This window comes from Girardinichthys multiradiatus, chromosome 13 (genome assembly GCF_021462225.1).
Source record: "Girardinichthys multiradiatus isolate DD_20200921_A chromosome 13, DD_fGirMul_XY1, whole genome shotgun sequence".
NCBI classification, from domain to species: Eukaryota; Metazoa; Chordata; class Actinopteri; order Cyprinodontiformes; family Goodeidae; genus Girardinichthys; species Girardinichthys multiradiatus.
Window position 1 is genome coordinate 43,650,632 of NC_061806.1, and position 23,636 is coordinate 43,674,267.

The 23,636-nt window shown below is 44.6% G+C and overlaps 1 protein-coding gene across 1 annotated transcript; it reads right to left on the bottom strand.

Moving 5' to 3' along the window:
• Positions 1-5,974: 5,974 nt before the first annotated feature.
• Positions 5,975-22,952, bottom strand: sdc2 (syndecan 2). Its single transcript, XM_047384756.1, has 5 exons — positions 22,734-22,952; positions 10,991-11,105; positions 10,655-10,824; positions 7,163-7,292; positions 5,975-6,585 (listed from the first exon to the last, which is right to left on the bottom strand). The coding sequence occupies exons 1-5, from the start codon at positions 22,788-22,790 to the stop codon at positions 6,422-6,424; spliced, it is 636 nt and encodes a 211-aa protein (XP_047240712.1). The 5' UTR covers positions 22,791-22,952; the 3' UTR covers positions 5,975-6,421.
• Positions 22,953-23,636: the final 684 nt, after the last annotated feature.

Genomic DNA, 23,636 nt, shown 5'->3' on the forward strand with positions numbered 1-23,636 from the left:
TTAAGAACCTTTCTGCCTCAATATTTTACAAAACAAAGCTGATAATGGATGCTTATCTGAAGGGGTCCCTGGGTGAGAGCAATGGACAACCTGGACAGGTCACCAGTCCATCACAGGGCAACACCAACAGACACTAATGCCTAAGGACAATGTAGAGACCAATTTACACAACAGTCATATATATTTTTTAAGACATTTGTTTCAGCACTAGAAACCTTTATTTTTTGACTCCCATGTAATCTTCCCAGGCTTGTTTAACAGAACTCAAGGCCCAGAAGGGCATCCTCATTTCACACTCTCCACCTTGGAATAATCTCTGAGACTGCTGCAGCAGGAGGAGTGAATATATTTTCGTAAGTTCACAGAGTAAAAGAAGGAATTAAATGTTTCCACCACAAGAGCCAACAGTGCTAGGGTTAGGAAGTACAGGATGTAATAGGGAAAACTTACATGGCTGCTGGTGTGTGTGCTGTACCCCAAACCAAAGCAAATTCTACTCCAGACCGTGTTTTTAACCCATTTCACAGATTCAGACCTGCTTCTTTGGTGCTAGGTAGGTCATTGTTAGCTCAGCATTCACCAAGGCTTGTTCAGTTTAATCATTTTATATTGTTTGAATGGAAACGTTTATAGTTATATTTAAATGATAATAACTGATGGTCTTTCTTTATGCTACATCTAAAACATTTGTTTTGGTCATTTAAATATGCAGTTAGAACTAAATATGTATTTAATTGTTTAAAATCTAATCTTTTTATGGTTTTATTCTGCTATGAACTCTGTGATGAAGAGCCAAGTGAAGAAGAGCCAAACATGGAACTAAGGATTATTTAATCTGCTGAGGAAACCTTTCATGGACGCTTTCTTTTTGAAAAGAGAATTTAATTAGTTAAACTGAAACTGAAAAAAATAAACTAAAAGGCCTTATTTGATTTACTTTCTTTTTTGCAAACTTGCTCATGCAACAAATAGTTTGTTTCAATTTTAAATAAATTTTTCTGAGCAAAACATTGTGGTCAGTAGCATCCCAGCTTAACATTGAGCGTCAATTGAACTCAGACTGATAAGTTTAACCGTCTTATGTATATTTATATATAATAATAGTGCAATATATTAGATACGTGCATAAGTCAGTGGTTGTGGTTACACTTCACATGCTGATGGAGATGAAATCCCGTTTCACCAAATAGGTTTGTGACCTTAGTCTTTCGCAAGTCAGCCACTGGAGCCGGAGCTCCATCCTGCAGAGATGATTGCTTCCATCAAGCTACAGCAGCTCTGTTTGTTAATGGGACAGTGGGTTCCCTCACCATCTCGGCTCTGGAAGTCCCTCCGTCACCACACTTACCCTTGGTGGTTCAGAGGGGTGGCAGCAGGCTGACTCCAAAACCCCAGCTTGTGTTGCCTCATTCCTTCATACAACCATGAAACACAGAACAGTTCACCTAAACCAAGTTCTGTTCAGTAAAGGGTAAACAACAGACTGAAAGTAAAAGCTGCTGTAAGCTTTGAAGGATCTTGTTGTCTCCTCTTCTGTGGGTTTTACAGTCACCATGAAAAACCTTTCTGTGACGCTGGCATGAAACATGTTCTTAAGGAGCCCCACTTTCATTCACATATCTCTAAGAAAAAAGGAAAAATGTTTTAAATGTAGAGACATTAAAGGTAATATGACTGTCAGGTGGATTTACGCAGTTTTCTTCCTTAGGATACATAAACACCTGGAGGCTCGGATGGGATCTGTTACAAAGGTCAGAGCTGACTCCTTTCTTCTGAAATAAAAATGTCCAGAACTAAATGGCTCATTTGGTTGACTCGGAGTTAAACCATTCCCATTTTGGTCCTGGTGGTAGAACAGTGTTCAGATGACAGGCTGCATGCCTGTAATTCCCTGCAGCAAGTTACTTAAAGTCAGAGGGGATTATCACAGAGCAGATGAGTAATCCTCTGTGGATATGTTACCCGGCATATCACTGCAGCTTCCTAATCACACCCGGTTACAGAGTGGATTAATTCTACAGGGCTGCAGTGAACTGAGGCCCAGAAGGGAGCTGGTCTCTGTAACTGGGTTATTAACTCATCAGGCCTCCAGCACAGACAGAATAACTGATTTCTCACACGAACAATGATGTTTTATTCCACCGTGTCCACAACAGGAGGGCAGGAGGTAAATGACTGAAAAGCCCGATGTTGTTTAATTCTGACTCCTGAGGTTTGAAGAAGCCACGGTTTCTCTTTAACCTGCAGCAGCTGCAGTCAGTGCATCATCTCAGACATCAGGAGAACCTTTTCAAGGTTCAGCGATTCTTTATTGGCCCGCCACAGGAGACATATGTATTGAATATAAGGTGCTACAGCAAAGTGCATAAATATAACAGAGCAAGAAACTTTGATTGTGACAACAAATACATGTAAAAAAAGCTTAAACTAAAAATCTGTTCATCTCCAGCCAACTGTTCTTTTGTTAAATAAAAAACAATTGAACCTGAACCTTCTCCCTGACTTCCTTAAAACATAGAGGAGAATACGTGTCTCCAGCCAAATATTATTACCCTGTTTAAGCAGCTCTTTTTAAGTGGGTGGAATCAGGGGACCCATTACCTTGTTCACCCTTTGCCTAAACTGTCAGGTTTCCATATCAGTAAATGGTACCCAATCTTCAGTCCTAACCCTCAGACACCAAACAGTCATAGACTGTTGAAGACGCTGAAGAACGTTAACACAAACACTTGCTACCTCTGTGTTGCAGCTAAAATTGCTAAAATGTTCTACGTGGACATCTGACCTGTCCGCTGATGTTACAATGTATGGAGACCGGGCTGGAACAATCAATTGATCCAGGGTCCATCAGCATCTCAACAGGTAAACATCTATTCATATGCATTTGACGAGTATAACAGCAGCCTACAGTTATATAGCTGCTGGGATGTCCGTGAGCAAACCGGGGAGAACAGTACTTGCATACACAAATAAAGAGATTCAATTCTCTTTAAAACACAGATGCCGATGACCCACTTCAGTTTGTTCTGCTGCCAAGAGTCAGAGATCCGACTGGTGTTTGAAGCTTCTCAGACGCCAAAGGTTCAATTCTTACTGTGAAATGTTCTTCAACCTGCTAACAGGAAAGGAACCATTCCGTCTCCTGAGGCCGTTTCAGACAGATGAAAAACATCTGAACCAATTTAGGGACCCCGGTCGTTGAGGCCCAAGGACCGAATCTCTGAGGGGGCAGCTTGTTAGTTCTGGAAGTCCAGTTCATTTGGGGAGGTGTGAATCTATTTCCAATACATGTAAAAATGTAAGTCTTGGTCCGAAGTGGACCACAGCGCAGGGCCTTGTGGATAAATACAACGGAAAATAACATCCTTGGAGCAAGACTGCCAGAAGAAATGGATCATTGTCACATGTGGAAGGAGAAGTTAAAGGTTCTAAAAGTAGATCAAGATCGCTCATAAGTACTTCCCAGAAGAATGAAGTTTTTATATTAGTAGACAAAGGTGAAAATAAAAACTCTGCCAACAATGTATAAAAATACACAACCAGCTGAAAAGTGGCTTCAAGAGACAAAAAGGAACCCATTCTTGGCACCGTCAGAAGAGGGGAATACATGATTCAAAAGGTCCGGTTTGTTTGACAAACTGTATTCTAAAAGCAAACTCAAACCGGCAGAATGCAAAAACTCCAAACGTATTGCATCTACTGCACTACTAGGTGTGAAAACCACCTGAGACTGTGATCAACTGTACTGTTGCACTGTAGAAGCAAGTTATTTTGTTGAAGGGCGTTCTTGACCTGAGAGAGCATGTTCCTGGAAAGAGGCCCATGTTGAACCTTGTTTGGCCTAAAATGGGAAACTGCTGTCCCATCCAGCCTTGGAATGACGGGAGTGATAAGAGTAATGGGACTGTTAGCAGGTCGGTTTTGATATCCTGCAACCACTGCTAAGTGTCCAGTGTTGTGTGTGCCAGAACATGTACGTAAATGTAAATGGTACATCGGATTGGTCAAGAGTTTCACATAAATCTCAATAAATACACCCTGTAAAAGCTGAAGGTAGGGAACTCTTGGGAATTTTGATGATGATTTGGGGCCCTGTGAGCAAACCACTTGCTGCTGGTGGTTGGTTTTAGGAAGTCCATAACCCTCTGAGGCTCGCAGCTACCATGAGGTTGTGTAGATGGCAAGGAGCAGAAACCCCTGGTTGAGTGAAGGATCCAAATATTGGCCGATCCTGGACAACCTCCTTGCTTTGATGACACCTTCCTTCTGTAACTGGAATATCCGATCAAGACAGAGCTCCAAATTAAAGCTGGAGTGAATCAATGAGCTGAGATGCAGAGAGAAGGACTTAGACTGGGAGAAAAAGATGGATTTTAGGCCACAAACTTTATTCAGTAGTGTTGGTTCAAATTATACGGACAATATCGTCAGCTTAATAAGACGAAAAACGTTCCAGGGATCTGTGACTCGCTCCGAGCACGGACACATGTAGGCACTTTGAAGGTTTCTGACGTTTGTGAATATACATTTATATATCTTCACACACACAAGCAACAACTGGACTCAAAGCTCAGAACTCTATGAGATGGAACCAAGAGAAGAGACTAAATAACAAACACGTGAGTGTGTGTGTTGTCAGGTTCTACAACAGGACTGATAATGATTAGTGCAGAGATCTACAGGGGTCGGACAATGAAACTGAAACACCTGTCATTTTAGTGTGGGAGGTTTCATGGCTAAACTGGACCAGCCTGGTAGCCAGTCTTCATTGATTGAACATTGCACCAGTAAGAGCAGAGTGTGAAGGTTCAATTAGCAGGGTAAGAGCACAGTTTTGCTCAAAATATTGAAATGCACACAACATTATGGGTGACATACCAGAGTTCAAAAGAGGACAAATTGTTGGTGCACGTCTTGCTGGCGCATCTGTGACCAAGACAACAAGTCTTTGTGATGTATCAAGAGCCACGGTATCCAGGGTAATGTCAGCATACCACCAAGAAGGACCAACCACATCCAACAGGATTAACTGTGGACACAAGAGGAAGCTGTCTAAAAGGGATGTTCTGGTGCTAACCTGGATTGTATCCAAAAAACATAAAACCACGGCTGCCCAAATCACGGCAGAATTAAATGTGCACCTCAACTCTCCTGTTTCCACCAGAACTGTCCGTCAGGAGCTCCACAGGGTCAATATACACGGCCGGGCTGCTATAGCCAAACCTTTGGTCACTCATGCCAATGCCAAACGTCGGTTTCAATGGTGCAAGGAGTGCAAATCTTGGACTGTGGACAATGTGAAACATGTATTGTTCTCTGATGAGTCCACCTTTACTGTTTTCCCCACATCCAGGAGAGTTACGGTGTGGAGAAGCCCCAAAGAAGCGTACCACCCAGACTGTTGCATGCCCAGAGTGAAGCATGGGGGTGAATCAGTGATGGTATGGGCTGCCATATCATGGCATTCCATTGGCCCAATACTTGTGCTAGATGGGCGCGTCACTGCCAAGGACTACCGTACTATTCTGGAGGACCATGTGCATCCAATGGTTCAAACATTGTATCCTGAAGGCGGTGCCGTGTATCAGGATGACAATGCACCAATACACACAGCAAGACTGGTGAAAGATTGGTTTGATGAACATGAAAGTGAAGTTGAACATCTCCCATGGCCTGCACAGTCACCAGATCTAAATATTATTGAACCACTTTGGGGTGTTTTGGAGGAGCGAGTCAGGAAACGTATTCCTCCACCAGTATCACGTAGTGACCTGGCCACTATCCTGCAAGAAGAATGGCTTAAAATCCCTCTGACCACTGTGCAGGACTTGTATATGTCATTCCCAAGATGAATTGATGCTGTATTGGCTGCAAAAGGAGGCCCTACACCATACTGATAAATTATTGTGGTCTAAAACCAGGTGTTTCAGTTTCATTGTCCAACACCTGTAATCCTGTTACAGAACAGCTGGGAGGCAGAACCAGGACCCAGTTTAGTTGTAGAAGATTCTTACTGGTTCTGATTCTGGACTTAGAACTGCACATGGCTCTAAATGGTTCTGATTTTACACTAGCTGTGCAGAGATCCAACCGCAGCGGCATAAGGAACCAAACTGAGTTGAACACTTGGAGGCTGATGGGTCGGACTGAGATCTGATGTGAGAACGGAAAGGGAACTTTAACCTAGAGGAGAAACAGCACGAAGGTGAAGAACATGAAGGTGACACATCTTTAGACATACTAAAACACAAACAGGTTAACTCCACAAGGAGACAGAAAGTCTGGCCTTAGATGAAAAAACAAAGTTCTCTAGGAAAAGTTCTCCTCTGAGCAGCTTCAGTGAAACGTTTCCTGTTTGAAGAGTTGGACTGTGGGTCCGACGGGTTCTTGCAATGGCTTCATCACGACAGACGGCGAGACTTTATGCATAAAACTCCTTGGTTGGAGCCTTCTGATAGGCTGCTCCTGAAGGTTTCCTCTGTCCCAGGTCATAGCTGCCTTCGTCCTTCTTCCTCATTCTGTAAACCAGCAGGAGGATGAGGAAGATGGCAAACAGGAAACCAATCACGCCGCCTGCAATAACAGCTGAGAGAGAGACAAAGGTCAGAGTTTCAACTGGTGTCAATTAGTTATACAGCAGTTGGTTCTCAGCAATGGAGACTTCACATCTGGACCAGTCAGAATGCAGAACCAAGCCTGCTGACCCAGTCCTCCATGGTGGTGCTGATTTCTAATGGTTCCTCAGAGATACAGTCTACTGGAAATCATCTTCCAGCCTGCACAGAGTTCATCAGAACATCTGAGGGCCCATCTAAGAATCGATCAGGATTTGTTAGAATCAGTTACACTGTCAGAACTCCTGAACACATCTAGGTGTCCTCTGGAATATCTGAGGGTCTAAAAGATCCCATCATAGTCCCACAAAACATCTCAGCTGTTCTGATGTACTCTGGCTCAGTTGGTCCATCCTGCAGCTCAGCAGCAACCAACAGGACGGGTGAAACTGTCAGCTCATGGTCACAGCTGGAGAACCTGAAAAGAGGTGCAGGTTAAATCTACAAATAACCATCAGCTGAAGGACCAGTCCAGAGTTTGTTTTACTTGAACCCCTGATATACCTGCAGATCTTCTGATACACATCCACACAACAGAAAACACCAACCTGCCAACACCTCTGTCCTCTGGAACAGGCTGTCAGTCCGAACGTCAATGGGTTCCAGCGGAGAACCAGACAATTCGGTTGTACTGGTTAACTGGCTCCTCTGCAGATCTTCTGTGACTGGAACTGGAGTCTGTGGAAGGAAGGGAGGAAGAGAGGGACAAACAGCATGACTATATGGATTAGCCTGGGAACTGTTTATATACAGCTAAACCCAAATTATTCACACCCTGGGAAGATTTGGGTTTAAAATTATTTTCCTTCGGCCAAAAAGTCAGACTTCCCTTAAAAACAGCAGTGACGATTTTGTAAAAACAAACAATATCACTTTTTATTTACATTATCTTAAAATAATGCATGTTAAAATGTATTTGTACCTTTGATAATGATCAGTGGAAAAACCTTTACCAGCATTAAAGCAAAGGAACCCTTCTTATAACGGCTAAACAGCTTTTTCAGTGTTTCCATCTTTGTGATGAGCTCCCAGCCTTAGCACCATTCATACACCAGACAATCAAAATTCAAAGTCAAATGAAAATCACCATTTGATAGGCTGGACTGGAAATTCATGGAGCAAACACTGGCTTATATGGAATTTAATGAAACGTTTTAGAGTTGGATTAAAATGTTTTATTTAAACCCACGGTCAAGAGTTAGAGTTAATGGACAAAGCTCCAAATGCTCCGAAGGACGAGACAAGGGGACGCACTTTCACCAGCCCGGTTCACTCTTAGCATTGAACGACTTGAGGAAATGATTAGAAGCAACCCCATGATACAAGGAATAAAAGACAAGGGTGGAAACCAACATAAAATAGCTCTATACGTGGACGACATATTATTAAACCCCCATCCACTCAATCCCAGCCGTCCTAGAAAATCTAAATGAATATGGCTTAGTACCGGGATATAAAGTTAATCCTAGTAAATCAGAGGCGATGATGGTGGCTGGGGTATGGCCTAGTCAGATTGATGAGTTGGTGTCGTTTCGTAGATGTAAACAGGAATTCAGATATTTGGGAATCACACTTACTCCCCATCTAACACAATTATACCAAGCAAACTATAACAAAATATTTGATATACTTAGAAAGGACCTGGCAAGAAGGCATATGCTACCATTATCTCTGTTTGGGAGAGTAATTCAATTCAATTTAATTCAGTTTTATTTATATAGCACCAATTCACAACACATGTCGTCTCAAGGTTCTTCACAACAGTCAGGTTCATACATTCTAATTAATCGTAATCATTGAACAGTTCAGTCAGATTCAGTTATTTATTCAAATTGGATAAAAAGTTTTTCTATCTAAGGAAACCCAGCAGATTGCATCCAGTCAGTGACTTGCAGCATTCACTCCTCCTGGATGAGCATGTAGAGACAGTGGACAGTCACTGGTGTTGACTTTGCAGCAATCCCTCATACTGAGCATGCATGTAGCGACAGTGGAGAGGAAAAACTCCCTTTTAACAGGAAGAAACCTCCAGCAGAACCAGAACCAAGCTCAGTGTGAGCGGCCATCTGCCACGACCGACTGGAGGTTAGAGAGAACAGAGCAGAGACACAAAGAGAACAAAGAAGCACTGATCCAGGAGTACTTTCTATGGGAAGGAAAAGTAAATGTTAATGGATGTAGCTCCTTTAGTCGTTTCATCTAGAAAGAAAGAACAGATAAACTCTGAGCCAGTTTTCAAGGTTAGAGTCTGAAAGAGAGCACATAGAGTTAGTTACAGTAGAAGCTCAGTCAATCACCATGAGTAGAGGCTGTAAATATGAATCTACTCCCTAGACTCCTGTATCTGTTCCAATCGGTTCCAGTTGGGATCCCAACATCAGCCTTCAATAAGTTAGACAAGCTTATATCAAGATTTGTATGGCAAAATAAGAGGCCTCATGTGAGACTTAAAACACTTGTACTTGGCAAGAATAGAGGTGGACTTGGCCTCCCTAACATAAAATATTATTGGTGGGCGGCGCAACTGACGGCAGTGGTAGCTTGGATTAATAATGATAATTATAGGAAAGAATTCATTGCCAAATATATCGCTACCCGTTCTGGTGTTTTTGAGCAAGCAGTCTCAGAGAAAATTGGATATAAAAAATGTATGGGTGAAACACACTTTAAATGCGTGGTCTACAGTCCTAAAGAGAATTAGAGGGACAGCTGCCCTCTCACAGGCCTTCATTCCCTCAACAACAGATATCACCTTAAAGAGATGGGCAGGAAGAAACCTAAAGATTTTTACCTCCAAGACAGATTCTCTATACCTCAAAGTGATATGTTCAATTAGACACTATATCACACATCATGATAATTGGAATATATTAAAAAATGTCCCAACAAATGCAGAGAGCTACTTTATTAATATAATTAAACTTCAGCTTCCCAATAAAAAGTGTGTTTCTCATATATATAGAAACCTGTTGAAAGATATACCAGACAGTACTCCAGATATTAAGAATAAATGGGAGTTGGAGTTAAATAGGATTGAGGATGGGGAATGGGAAACCATGTGCATTGGATGTCATAAGGGAATAAATAATAACCTATAGAAAGAGTTTGATTGGAAGACGAAGACCAGGCATTTAGGACACCTGTGGCGGTCTCCAGGTTTGTAGATAGTCCGGATCCGATGTTTTGCTGGAGAGAATGTGGAATGGTAGGTGATTATTCACACATATTCTGGGACTGCCCAAAGATACTTAATTTGTGGAAGGGAGTAAAGAATGAAATCCATAAAGTTCTGGAAATTGATTTAGAATTTACTCCAAGTCAGTTTCTTTTAGACCTAATACCTGAAGGCATATACACCAGAGACCAAAAGTATTTGTTACATATAGTCTTGATGACTTCTCGGAAATTGATAAGGATTAAATGGAGGAGTTCACAGCCACCTACGTTGGCAGAATGGAAACAGAAGCTGAGGGAGGTGTATGAACTGGAGGCCCTAATGGCTCAACTACAACTAAGATCTGATCAGTTCAAGCAGAAATGGTTACCTATAACAAGATATCTCTAAATGGAGGATTCTACAATGTCCTAAGTGCCCATTTAACTATCTGTCTTTTTTCAGTTTTGTATCTGTAAACAGACCTTAACAAAGAAAATTAGGAACTTGTGTAATTATTTTTTACAAGAACAAATCTGTTTTACACACATTCCTATCTACGCAAAGGTGAAATTCTTAGCGTGTTTTTACAAAACCTAATTCACAGTCTGGTTTACAAGCACAAAATATTTCTGACTGGAATGTGTGCCCATACATTTGAGTCAACAATGACGTGATGTCATGATCATGGTGCATTAACATTAATAACATCACCACCTATCCACAGGTCTCAGCAGCACCACAGCGGCCCCTCAGTGACTGTTACAAATATGCTTCGGTTTGGGAACATTTGAGGAACATTTGATCTAAATGTGATGTTTCAGCTCTACCTCTACACCACGTTCTGTTCCTTAAGTCTGTCATTTAAAACGTTTTCAGCTCTTACCTCTGTCCTGAAAGGCTTCCTGGGTGTGCCATCTCTGGCCTCTCCTTCAACACCGGGGTCCATCCTGGGAGTAAAGGACTTGGTAGAGTCCTTGGTAGGTTCAGCTGCATTGGGCTCAATATAAATCCTACTGACAGTCACGGTTTCTTCCAGCATCTCCTCATCTCCACCTGAGAGGTCAGAGCAGGTTCCTCAAACTTAAATATCTTCTAAAAGACAGAGAAACCTGATACAGTGTCAGGCTTCAACTTGACCTGATAAACTCCTACATGAAATCACTAAAACAACACAACCAGAGGAGATAGAACCACAAGAGACAGAAAGTTCTCGATTTACCAGAGCCGGAGCCTGAGTTAAAGTCGTCGTCATCTACTGGATAGTAACCTCCTGATCCACGATCATCAAGGTACAAGTCCTCTGTCTGAGAGGAAGTCCTGGCTGCTGCTGCGATCTGGAAAACCAATGGAGACAACAGAGTTACGTCATATTCCCACAAAAATCCATTTCAAACCATCTGCCTCCTGTTTGTGTTGAGAAAAGACCCCTGAGAACCTGAAGGTTTAATAAGGAACAACACTGAGAAAGAAAAGCTGTCTGGATGTTTCTATAGCTGAAAACTTCCAGACACTGAGTGAAAGAACGTGTTCTCGCCTTAAACTCTTGACTGCGCCGTTTCAGGTCAAGATGGACCCCTGGTTGTCCACCCTGGGCCAAACTCAGTTCACAGGAACTTAAAGCACTCAGGAGGTCTCAGCAGATAGTGAAGATGAAGTCACTCCGCTTGGTCTAAAACCATCAAGCCCTGTCTACAGGTGAACCATCTGTAGAGAACAAACTCAACATCATCACCATGACAATGTCTCCAAGAGGATGGGTGGGTGGATGGATGGATGGATGATGGATGGATGGATGGAGGGATGGATGGATGGATGATGGATGGATGGATGGATGGATGGATGGATGGGTGGGTGGATGGATGGATGGGTGGATGGATGGATGGGAGGATGGATGGGAGGATGGATGGATGGATGGATGGATGGATAGATGGATGGGTGGGTGGATGGATGGATGGATGGGTGGGTGGGAGGATGGATGGATGGATGGGAGGATGGATGGATGGGAGGATGGATGGATGGAGGGATGGATGGATGGATGGGTGGGTGGATGGATGGATGGATGGGAGGATGGATGGATGGGTGGATGGATGGGAGGATGGATGGATGGAGGGATGGATGGGAGGATGGATGGGTGGATGGATGGATGGGTGGGAGGATGGATGGATGGGTGGGAGGATGGATGGATGGATGGAGGGATGGATGGGAGGATGGATGGATGGATGGGTGGATGGATGGATGGATGATGGATGGATGGATGGGAGGATGGAGGGATGGATGGGTGGATGGATGGATGGATGGGAGGATGGATGGATGGATGGATGGGTGGGAGGATGGATGGATGGGTGGGAGGATGGATGGATGGATGGAGGGATGGGTGGATGGATGGATGGATGGAAGGATGGATGGGTGGATGGATGGGAGGATGGATGGATGGATGGATGGGTGGATGGAGGGATGGATGGGTGGCAGGATGGATGGATGGATGGATGGATGGGAGGATGGAGGGATGGATGGATGGAGGGATGGATGGATGATGGATGGGAGGATGGAGGGATGGATGGGTGGATGGATGGATGATGGATGGGAGGATGGAGGGATGGATGGATGGATGGGTGGATGGATGGATGATGGATGGATGGGAGGATGGATGGATGGAGGGATGGATGGATGGATGGATGATGGATGGATGGATGGGAGGATGGAGGGATGGATGGATGGATTGGTGGATGGATGATGGATGGATGGATGATGGATGGATGATGGATGGATGATGGATGGATGGATGATGGATGGATGGATGATGGATGGATGGGAGGATGGAGGGATGGATGGATGGATGGGAGGATGGAGGGATGGATGGATGGAGGGATGGATGGATGGATGGATGATGGATGGATGGATGGGAGGATGGATGGATGGATGGGTGGATGGATGGATGGATGGATGATGGATGGAAGGATGGAGGGATGGATGGATGGATGGGAGGATGGAAGGATGGAGGGATGGATGGATGGATGGATGATGGATGGATGGATGGGAGGATGGAGGGATGGATGGATGGATGGGTGGATGGATGGATGGATGATGGATGGATGATGGATGGATGGGAGGATGGAGGGATGGATGGATGGGTGGGTGGGTTGCACATCTGGTGGATGTGCACCAGATTTGTTTGACTAGTTTGCTTTGGGGGAAAATAATTAAAACATAATTTTCAAGTTTCAGTTCCAGTTCTGAACAAAGAGTTTCTTGTGGGTTTAAAACTGGGTTTATAAATGTTTAGAGTGAATGGAGTTTTATCCAGGCTCCTGATTGGGAAAGATTTAATTAGTTAATGATAAATGAAGGTATTTGTGCCCAGATGCAAAATCAGTTTAAGGATGAAGATGGTTGTTAATAAATGACTTAATGATTAAAAAGGTGTGAACATTAGAGCAGGTGCTCTGCTTGCAGCTCAGTGTCCTAATGAAACTGACTCCAAGGCTGTGAACACTCAGAACCACCCACAGAGTACTTCCTGGGGCAGTAGACCCACATACAGAGGTCATTGGTCATCGATGCAGCGGTCCGGGGTCTGATTCCCGACCTCAGGACCTTTGCTGCATGTATTTCCCCCTCCATTCAACAGAAGGTCTTCATACTGAAGGTCAAACGGGGAGGAGGAACAATGAGACATGAACCAAACATGTTCCGATCCGACATCCAGAACCAGGAAAACCCTTTAATAGAACTTCTTGTGATTATGAATCTGAGAATATTGTTTAATATTTAATATTAATATTGTATCAAATAATATTTGGGTCTGTTAAGGGTTGTCCTGTGAATACCAGCCCAGTAAGGTGATGGTTTTAGGACAGAATAGAAAGGTGTGAGACGAGCTCTGACATTATTGAACAGCATAAACTCTGCACATATATGGAATGAATTCACACAATTTATTAAAATACAAGAATTTATTAATAAAAATAAGTCAACTCAAAGTCAAACATATTTCAATCAACAAACTCTTTACTTTGCTAAAACAATCCAACTAAACTACCAAGCAGAATTAAAGAATAATGAAGACTAACGGACTATGTACAATATAAACAAGTTGATTAAAGATGATTGATAATTATGACCAAAAGAGTGATGCAACATTACCATGCAATGTTTATGTTTGAGAACCAAGGATTATCTAGAAGAATCTGGAAATGAAGTTAAGTTATTCTTGGAACCAACTTAGGAAATAATCAGCAAACGTTTAGACAACCATTCACAATGTAAGATCAGATTAAATATTATTTTAATAAAATAATGTTTTAAAGAATGATCTGCTGAATAAAACCAACCTTCTGGATGAATAATTCTCAACGGTGTCTAATTAGCTGCCTTCATTTATTAAAATAATATTTAAAGAAATATTATTAAGGGAGTATTTTGGGACTATTTAGGGACTATTATTTACTGGATTGAAAACTAACAACCTTTCTGGGTAAATATTCGTGTTCTTAGCTGTTAGCAGGGAAAGCTAACAAAGAAGCTGACAGCTTAGCACCAGAATCAAACACACATAATAAAAGGGTTAAACAGCGCGTTACGATCAATCTTCTGTTTAAAATCACCCTTTAAATAAAGTTTGTCTTAACTTTAAAAACACACAAACAAAACCAAACTTCATAAAATGAAAAACATTTAAACCATTTCAATCTAAATATCTTTCTCTGCCCAAACCTAACCTCTGAACCATCCTGAGGAAGAGTTGTCTGGGCGACGACGAAGTTTGAAGAAAGCTCTGTGAACAAAGGGTTAGCTTCCAGCTAACATCCGGAGCTGTAGCTGGGCGGCCCGTTCTGTCCGCAGACCAAACTGCACGTTACCATGGTGATGCGGCTCCTGTTGTCGTCCTTTCAGACTGGGAAAAACCGCTCCACTCGGCTTCGTAGAGACCGCGTTTCTGGAACACAGTTTGCTTCTGCAGGCCTCAGAGAGAAAGTCAAGCAACGCTTGTACCTTAATCTCCCTTTTATGAATGAATACCGGATTCTTTCAACAGTAACTCATCAGTAATTAACTTAGCGCATATGATCGATGATCTTATGACACCCTTGGATCCAGTTGAAGAGTTTATGTCAGTTTGCCAGCAGACAGACATTAGCGAGCTCGTCTCCCCTATCCAGTCCCTCTGGACGGCCGTGTGGAGGAGATCGGACCATTGGAAAGGGGGGTGCTTTTATACACCCAGTGGCATCATGGGAAGTCTGCTGCTCCCCCCCCCCCCCTTCCTCAGTTGCTGGAAGTAGGTTAATGCAATTTATTTTGAAAGTTCCAGAAAAGTTTGTACCGGAGTTTTAATGTTTCCATGGCTGTGGGTCCCAACATTCTCTTTAAGCGGGTTCTTCTTTATACCTCCCACTGTTTGGTTTGAAAACCTCCATGAAGAGCTGCAGCTTCAGGAAACAGAAGAACCTCTGAAGCTCGGTACCAGATAAGCAGCTTTCACTTCTCTGAGCCATCATAGATCGAGCCAACTCACAGCGTAGGAGATGTTAGGATGTCACAGAAAACCGAACGGACCAGAACCAGCTGTGCAACAGTTTAACTTCGGGGCTTTCACCCTCTGTTTCATTCCAGTTACCAGAACTCCAGTTACCAAACACCGACCCGTTTCTGTGAAGTGACTTGAGAACCAAAAACCAACTGTTGATCCATTCTATTGGAGCAAACCAGGTGCCTTCTGGGATTATATAAAGGCCTGAAGCTAGGTCCTGATCTGATTTAAAGTTCTGATCCAGCTGCAGCAAACAGCAGGTAGCATCTAGCAAAAGTATTCACACCCGTGTTTTGTTTGAGAGTTTAAAGCATTTCATTAATAGAAGCCCGATAATTTTGAAAATAGTATTTTTGTTTATTGTGAGGCAAACAACTAACAGGACAAAATAACAGAACATTTCTGGGTGCATTGCTGTTCACCCCTCTGAAGTCAGTACTTCTTAGAGGCACTTTTTGCAGCATTTCCAGCTCGAAATCTCTTTGGATCAGTCTCTATGAGCTTGCCACGTCTTCTAAAGGTTAAACTGCTCCAGCTCCTTCACGTTCCAAACAGCCAGATGGTCCTGAAAGCTAGCTTAACTGTGCTGCATTCTGCTATGGATGTCGCTTTGTTAAAACGTGAAGCAGTAATGAAGGAGGTGGAAACTGCCACCACCCATTGGCCAGTAAAGCAGTTGGTTACCATGGAGACCGAAGGTGGACTGGTCAACAGACATGGAGGACCAAAGGGTCACACTCCTCCTCCTGGTGCTGCTGCTGCAGATGTGACAGCTCCTGGTTGATCATCTGAATAAAGAACCTCCTCTAAGGACATCTTTCAGGCAACAGAACCGTGATTCCATCCGTTGGGTATCTTACATGTATACGAAAACTAAAATGGAAATGACTTGTTACTTCATTCTGCAGACACATTTGTATCTGATGCTGGGATATTTAAAGTCTCTGTGTTCTTCCCCTCTCTAAATGGTTAGATATCAGTAGGATGCAGATCTACTGGCCTGCTGTCTCCTAGATAAAACCAACAGAAATAAAGCTGTCTGCTGCGTTCAGGCCTGTTTCCCTGTATTCTGGTCTGAAAAGCTGCTGTTATACAGAGAATCATTAATTACAATAAACCTATGAATAAGAACTCGCCATTGGTCCAGTTAAAGTAAACATAAGTTTAATGGTGCTGTCAGGAACGCTGGTGTAGATCCTGATGTGTTTCATTTAACTTTGACATGAGTCAACCATCTTCAGCCGGGTCCAATCATTTAAGCTCACCTCTGCAGGAAAATGCTGCTTCCGGCTTTTTAATCACCACATGCTCTGATCCGAGCTCATGGACCAGAACAGATCCAGATTCTGTAAGGCCAACAGCTTCTTTGCTTATAAGCCTGCTGAGATGGACAGTTCTGAACCCTGATGGCCTGCAGAGACTCCAGGTCAGCAGCTGGACCTGGATCATCTCAGGGAGTCCAAAACAGCTATTTAACATCAGAGCAGCTCAGCGTGTTTCTATCTCCTGCAGGAAGCAGCTGCCTGCTGAGATGGACGGACAGTCACCATGTCTGAGCAGACAGCAAAAAGGGGCTCTACCTGCTGGACACTGGCTGCCCCTGGTTCTCTGGAAGCCCTCTGGAAGCCTGTAAAAGTAACTCTGACTGGCTCTGGATCTAGTTCAGAATCAGTCCCTGACCTGAAATCAGCTCAGCACAGGGTCTTCAGTGAATTGTTTCTGATGTCAGAGGGTGAGTAGGACCAGACTCTGTTCTACCTGTTTAGAGCCTCGGTCATATTCTTTCCGAAACAACCTGAAGCTCCATGGTGACCTCCTGTCCCATTCATTATCAACATGGAGCCGCTCGGGTTCAGGTCCAGCCCACACAGAATTCCAGCAATAAGAGGATTAATGGGAGCAGGGACAGTCAGCGGGAGACTATGTGAGGAAATAATGTCTGAGGCGGAGGAGGGGGAGGTCGTAGGGGTGCCTGGCAGAGGACGAGGGTGGAAGTTGGTGCACCAGCAGGTGGTGATCTCTGATCCCATTACTCAGGACTAATCCAGAGAGCTGACTTGAGTCACTCTGGGTCGATGTGTGTCTGTGAGAGCAACAGAGGAATGACTCCAGTCAAATCTAGAAGCTGCTGTAGGAGATCAAGATCATCACCATCATGTTGTGAACATGATGGTGATGATCCTAACCCTTCAGGCAGACAGAACAAGGAGATCATCAGCTCTGGTGAGGAGGGTTCTCCGTCCTCTCGAGGACTCGTTAACTCCTCGTTAACTCCTCGTTCAGGTTGGAGTTCTGAGTCAGACTGAGGAGAGCAACATCAGCAGAGGGCAGCTCTGAAACATTGACACAGCTAACACCACAGAACAGGACCGGTTTGGTTCTGATGCCACTCTGACTCCACCTTCACTGATTATCAGTCCAGTTTGTTTTCACCTGCCAAATATTACTGATGGGTCAGGTTGGGTCAGCTCATGTTCAGTAATGAGATCCAACACAAATGGTTTTGCTTCAGAACATGAACAGAACCATCTTTGATCCCCCATATTACCCTTTCTGCTTATTTTCCTCCATCACCCAGAACTGAACCATCTGGCCCATGCAGAAGGTGAGCTCTGATGATTCTGTTAAACCGTCCAGGGTTCTTCTTCAACATCATCAGATCTATAAACAGGCGGATGAGTGCTAGTGTCGCCGAGCTCAGGCAGAACGTGTGAGAACAGAGAGACCCGGCAATCATCTGCAGACGGTAACACAGCAGACCACAGAGCACAAAGCTGAACGTCTTCTTCAAGCTGCTTCTGGAGCTCGTAGAGGAGGCTGGATCCACCCGCTTGGAGCTTTGTTTCAGCCTGTGATCCATGTTTCCTTCCCACAACATCTCCCCGTAGAGAGGGAGAGGGAGTTAGACAAAGCTCAACACTTTGTGTCATTCCTGGGATCAGATTTTACTGAGGAAGACATTCAGATGATTTCAGGTGATCTATTGGTCCAGTTTAGTCCAGGTGAAGGAAAGTTTGACTCCCCCATGCAGTTCTGATCCAGAAGCTGTCCTTTGTTGCTGTGGAACAGTTTAATTTGGGTTTCAGTGAGGAAATAAGGTCACAGTGTCTCATCTTTCAACACACAGTGACCTCCAGCAGACTGTCAGAGTTACTGACCCTCACTGACAAGCATCACGTCTGCACCTCTGTGGGAAGGTTCTGGTGTCCCACTGCAGGTTTCACACAGTATTTAAATAGCTGGGTCACTACAAGTGTTCTGCAGAACCTAAGGACCTGCTAAGGAGCTTCGTTTACACTGAGGTGTTGGAAACATCTAAAGGCTGCAGGACTGGGAGTACCAGTTTCTGACCCGAACACAGAGTCAGTTTTCCAACACTGGACCCACAGCAGAGAGCAGCAGGAACCTGGAGGAACCTGAAACCTCTTCCAGGTTTAAACTGAATCCAGACTCTAATCTTTTGGACCACTGTCAATAACTAATCTCTGCAGAGTGAATTACCATCTGGACTCCAAGAAGGAGTGAGAGCTCAGCTGAGTTCAGGACCAGAGTCTAGACCAGAATCTGTGCTGGCTTCAGCTCTGAGTTCAGGTTTCGAAATGCAAAGCTCAGTATTTTGTTTGTGGAAACAGCTGCGGGATACAGGGAGACAAACGCAGCTGATGAGGGAGTTTGGATTTTCCAAACCTCCCACACTGAGTTCCTTAAGGTCCACATTGGCCTACAAGCCCAGACAGAATCAAAGCAGAGGTTACTTCATCAGAGCTGGGCCTCAGCCTGATCCGGACCATTAATATGGATCTGGTCCGTTAGATGTTGGCGTTAGGTAGCTGTAGGCAGCAGCATTAAGTATTGGAGTACTGGAGGCGGCCCAATTCCAGGGACAAACAAGTCTCTGTGTGAATATTAATGAGCTCTTCAGAGGTTCTGTCTGAATGGAGCTGGTCTACAGCCACATGCTCTCAGAGCTTCACTAATGAAATCCCTCTAGTCCACATGAAGCGTCTCAGAAAGGACCCAACAGCTTGTGGACGCAAGTAAATATGTCCCGACCCGAACAGGAACAATGTTGTCTGTCAGCATCACCATAGTGACCCAGGTTCGGCCCGGTTTCTGGTTTGAAGGTGTTTCAAAGACTTAAGAGCACTGTTCCAAAGGTTTGAATTTCCTTTCAAAGCGATTCCACTTAGACTGCCAGCTGAATGCAGCATGGAAAAGTGTCCCCCCTCTGCCACCTGTTGCTGCGAACTGCCTGTCAGCTGGCTGAAGGAAGAGAATTGCCTGGAACTATTTCCGTTAATGAGAACCCTAACAGAACACCAGAGGAGCAGCACCATCTTTCTTTTTAAGGAACGGCTGCTTCTGATGTTGGTAGCGAGGTGCAGGAGGCAGCGTGTCTGTTGGTGAAACAAACAGTCGCACAAGTTACCGAGCTTCCAGACTGTTTTACAGCTGTTTTCATCAATCTTCTCATATAAATGTAGATTTATCATGGTGGCATGTTTCCTACAATCAACCATGGTTTGTTCTACAGTTTTCCTCTGGTCTTCCATCACTGTGATCATCTAACAACCCAACATGTTTTTAATTCCACCTGTCACCTCTTTCAGATGAATGTACATTTTATCTCCATCCTGAAGTAGGATTTGAACATGGATCTTCACTGCTGCAGCTGAAGCTGATCAGACACGAGGAGATTAAACTGAGTGAGCAGGGTTCTCTGATCCTCTCTCTAAATAACTGAAGGAATCCAACCTGAGTCTGCTTCAGAAATCAGCAGCTCCAACTTCATGTTCTCTAAGCTGTGAAAACCTGAACCTGTGTTTAACCCAGTGTCTCTCCTGGACAAAGCCAATGAAGGAACTAACTATGTTCTCTGTGTTCCATCCCATAGATGTTCCTCCTGGCTCAGAGCTCATCTGTTTAGCTGTGTTGCTCTCCCAGATAAAGCCACTAAAGGAGGTACAGCTGCCATTAACTCCTTAACACAGAAAGTACTCCTAGATCAGTACTTCTGTGTAGATCAGACAGATGACTGTTTTTGCTAAGCCTGGTTCTGAATCTTCTGGAAGTCTCTTCCTGTTAGAAAGGAGTCTATCCTTTTCACTGACTCCATAGGTTCACTCAGAAATCTATGAGTAGATGCATTCAGCTGTGAACTTAGTACTGGGAATTAGTCTCAGAACTTTAGTTAACCTGATTTTTATAGAAAACTGATTTGTGTCCAAATTCTGGAGCTTCAGATCAAACAGCTGCACATTTAAAACAACAGATGGAAGAGAGATTGGATCCTTGTAGGAATGGAAAACTGTTTTCCATCCTGCGAGAGGCTCTCCAGATCTTTAATGATCCCATCACTGGTCCAACACACACACAGGAGCAAGTTAGGGTCCAAACAGGAGCAGAATCAGCAGCAGACAAGCTACAGTCTCCTCACTACACTCAGTTGTTCCACAGTCAGAGACAAACACGGGTCTGCTGGGCCTGTAACAGACAGCCTTCATCGTCTCTTCCTCCTCCAGACTGAATCTTTCTGATTCAGACTTTCTGTCCTGCAGAAACCTGTTCTGCTGAGCTGATCCTGGGTTCGATTCCCAGCCTGGGGTCTTTCTGCATGGAGTTTGCATGTTCTCCCCGTGCATGCGTGGGTTCTCACTGGGTACTCAGGCTTCCTCCCACAGTCCAAAGACATGCCTGTTAGGTTAATTGGTCAATCTAAATTGCCCGTAGGTGTGTGAGTGAGTGTGTGCATGGTTGTTTGTGTGTTGACCTGCGAAGGACTGGCGACCTGTCTAGGGTGTAACCCGCCTCTCGCCCATAGACTGCTGGAGATAGGCACCAGCTCCCCCACGACTCACTATGGAATAAGTGGTAGAAAATGACTGACTGACTTTAAAAATCCGAATAATTATGTTTGTGAGTGAATTTCCCAGAGCAGCTTAGGTTCCAAGTGAGTTCCTGAAGGATTTCAAGTTCAAAGGTGAGAGAGCCACACCCTGTAGCCCCCACACCCTCCCCTACTTGCCTGAAACACCTGGGAGGTCCAACCCCTTAGAAAAGTACGGTATGAGACTGAGGGATTAAATGGGATTCAGGTGGAAAGCAGAACATTTTCAAAAGTTTCCAAAACTCCTTTTTAAGTTGTTCTGTAACTCATGCCAAAACAAACATGAAGAGATTGGACCGCTGGACACCGGCCACGCTCCCAGGAAACTCCTCCTGGCTCCGACAAGCAGCTTGGGAGCATCAGAGCTCCAGGTGTTCTGACTAATCCAGGTCAGCTATGATAACATGACAACTGCATGAGGACAGCTTGCATGTTGTCAGGGAGGAAGAGATGATGATGAACCAGAAGGGTTCTAATGCACATCTGATCCAAACCATCCAGGCTGGGTTGCAAACGATTGGCTACTCTGACTCTGAACAATCTGCCCTGTAATTGGCTTGTTCTTGTCCAATCAGATCCATCACTTATAAAACCCGAGTTAAAGGTCACATTGTTCTGTTGCCCTGGTGGAACTTTGTTTTTCCTGCCTGGGGAACACTGGATTTGGAGACATTAACAAAGATCATTTAAGGATCTGGAATCACTGCGAGTCTCGTTTCCATTCCTCAGAAAGATCCGAATCAAACATTCAGCAGCAAACAGAGATGTTCTGGATCACCACACAGCCAGCTACACGTTTCTGAGCAGAACAGCTGCAATTCTGTGGTGTTCCTGAGAACTTCTACTGTCCAGAAACTATATGACAATACAAAAGCTAAAACCATCAATAGGAATCAGTCCTGCAGGCACCCTAACAGGACCATGGTGTAGCAGCCAGCATATGGAACCAATGACTCCGTTCAAGTGTTCAGGACTTCAGTTTCTCCAGAAATCAAGGTTGATTCCTAAAAGTGAACTTTTTTCTGGATCAAAACCTACATCCTGGAGCTCCAGTGTACAGGCAAGTGTTGACTCTTGTTAACTGATGTTCTGGACACTGACTCATTGACACCACACATGGTGAGACTTCTTTTCTAACAGGAAGAGACCTCCACAAGATCCAGAACCATGATAACTGCTCCTACAGGTGGAGGAGCAGAGCAGCAAGTCAGAGAACAGCTCAGTCTTCATCAGGAGGAGGAGGAGGAGGAGGAGGAGGCGTTTCACAGACAGAACTGGGAATGAGCCAGAAATATCTTCATCACAGAAAACAACAAGAGCAACAGGTCAGAGGTGAAAGCAGCAGAAACTCAGGGGAGTGAAAAGATCAGACTGAACACACACACACACACGTTTCTGTCCGCAACGACGTCTAAAGTTATGAACGGTTTGCAGAATCCTATTGGACTAAACAGAACTGGTCTCTCTGAGCCCCGCAGCTGCACCTGAAGACACCTCAGAACCTCTGTGGACCCTGTCAGAGCGCTTCGTCCCGTCCCCACTCACCGTGGCCCCGCAGAGGGAGCTCAGAGTCAGGCTCAGCAGAATCCAGCCGCCCCTCATTCTTACAGCTCTAGTCGTGTTCCAGCTGCTCCCAGTTCTCCTGCCTCAGGAGTGGGATCCTTCCCGGTAGTTCCTCCTCCTCCTCCTCCTCCTTTTGTCAGCTCTGGAAATCGGACCCAATTTGAAGTCAAGGAGCGGGTGAGACCGCAGCCCGAATCTGTACGAGACACGTCGATCGCTCTGCGGGAGCGCGCAGTGGCAGGAACGAGCTCGAAGCTGTGCACGAGCACCACCAAGCGCGTGCACGCCTCTGCAGGGGAGTCACCGCGAGTCTCGGAAAGATGAGAACGAAAGCTGATGATCATCACTGCCTATTATGGATCAGAACAGGCTGTGTTCATCCTCATCAGAATCCAGAACCGTTCCAGCTGATAAGCTGCACGTGAGGAAACAAACTACAGGCACGAGACAACCTGACTGCGCATCATTTCATCACCGGCGCACCGAGCGGCGCACCGAGCCGAGCGGGCGGGGCTGTATCTCTTCTGCCGGTCCACTGACATCTCTGCTAAGTTTCTATCTTGCCAGCTGCTGGAGACAACGAAGTTCTCTGATTAAAGAGGACACGTCCCCCTGCAGCAGCATTGAGGAGATTGACTACTCCTTCAGAGGAGCCATGTACCGGTCGGTATAAAACCTGAGATGAGGCTGCTTGCTCTCCTCACCGGCTGACAACGCGTCCCTCTGCTGGTAGGAAGACAGAACTGCCACCGAGTCTGAAAAGGTATCAGCTCGATTCTCACCTGAGCTCCATGTTCCCCACAGACTGACCTTCAGGATCCCGATTTACGATCTTCAGGCCCAACACAGGTTTCCTTCCCGCAACATGTGAAGTGGTTTCCATGG

Bases quoted from the DNA above. Each gene is read 5' to 3' on its own strand.
- sdc2 (XM_047384756.1), bottom strand. From the start codon at position 22,790: ATGAGGGGCGGCTGGATTCTGCTGAGCCTGACTCTGAGCTCCCTCTGC. The intron at 11,106-22,733 runs GTGAGTGGGGAC...TTGGTTTTCCAG, and splicing joins GCTCCCTCTGCGGGGCCACG to ATCGCAGCAGCAGCCAGGAC. The intron at 10,825-10,990 runs GTAAATCGAGAA...CTGACCTCTCAG, and splicing joins TAACTCAGGCTCCGGCTCTG to GTGGAGATGAGGAGATGCTG.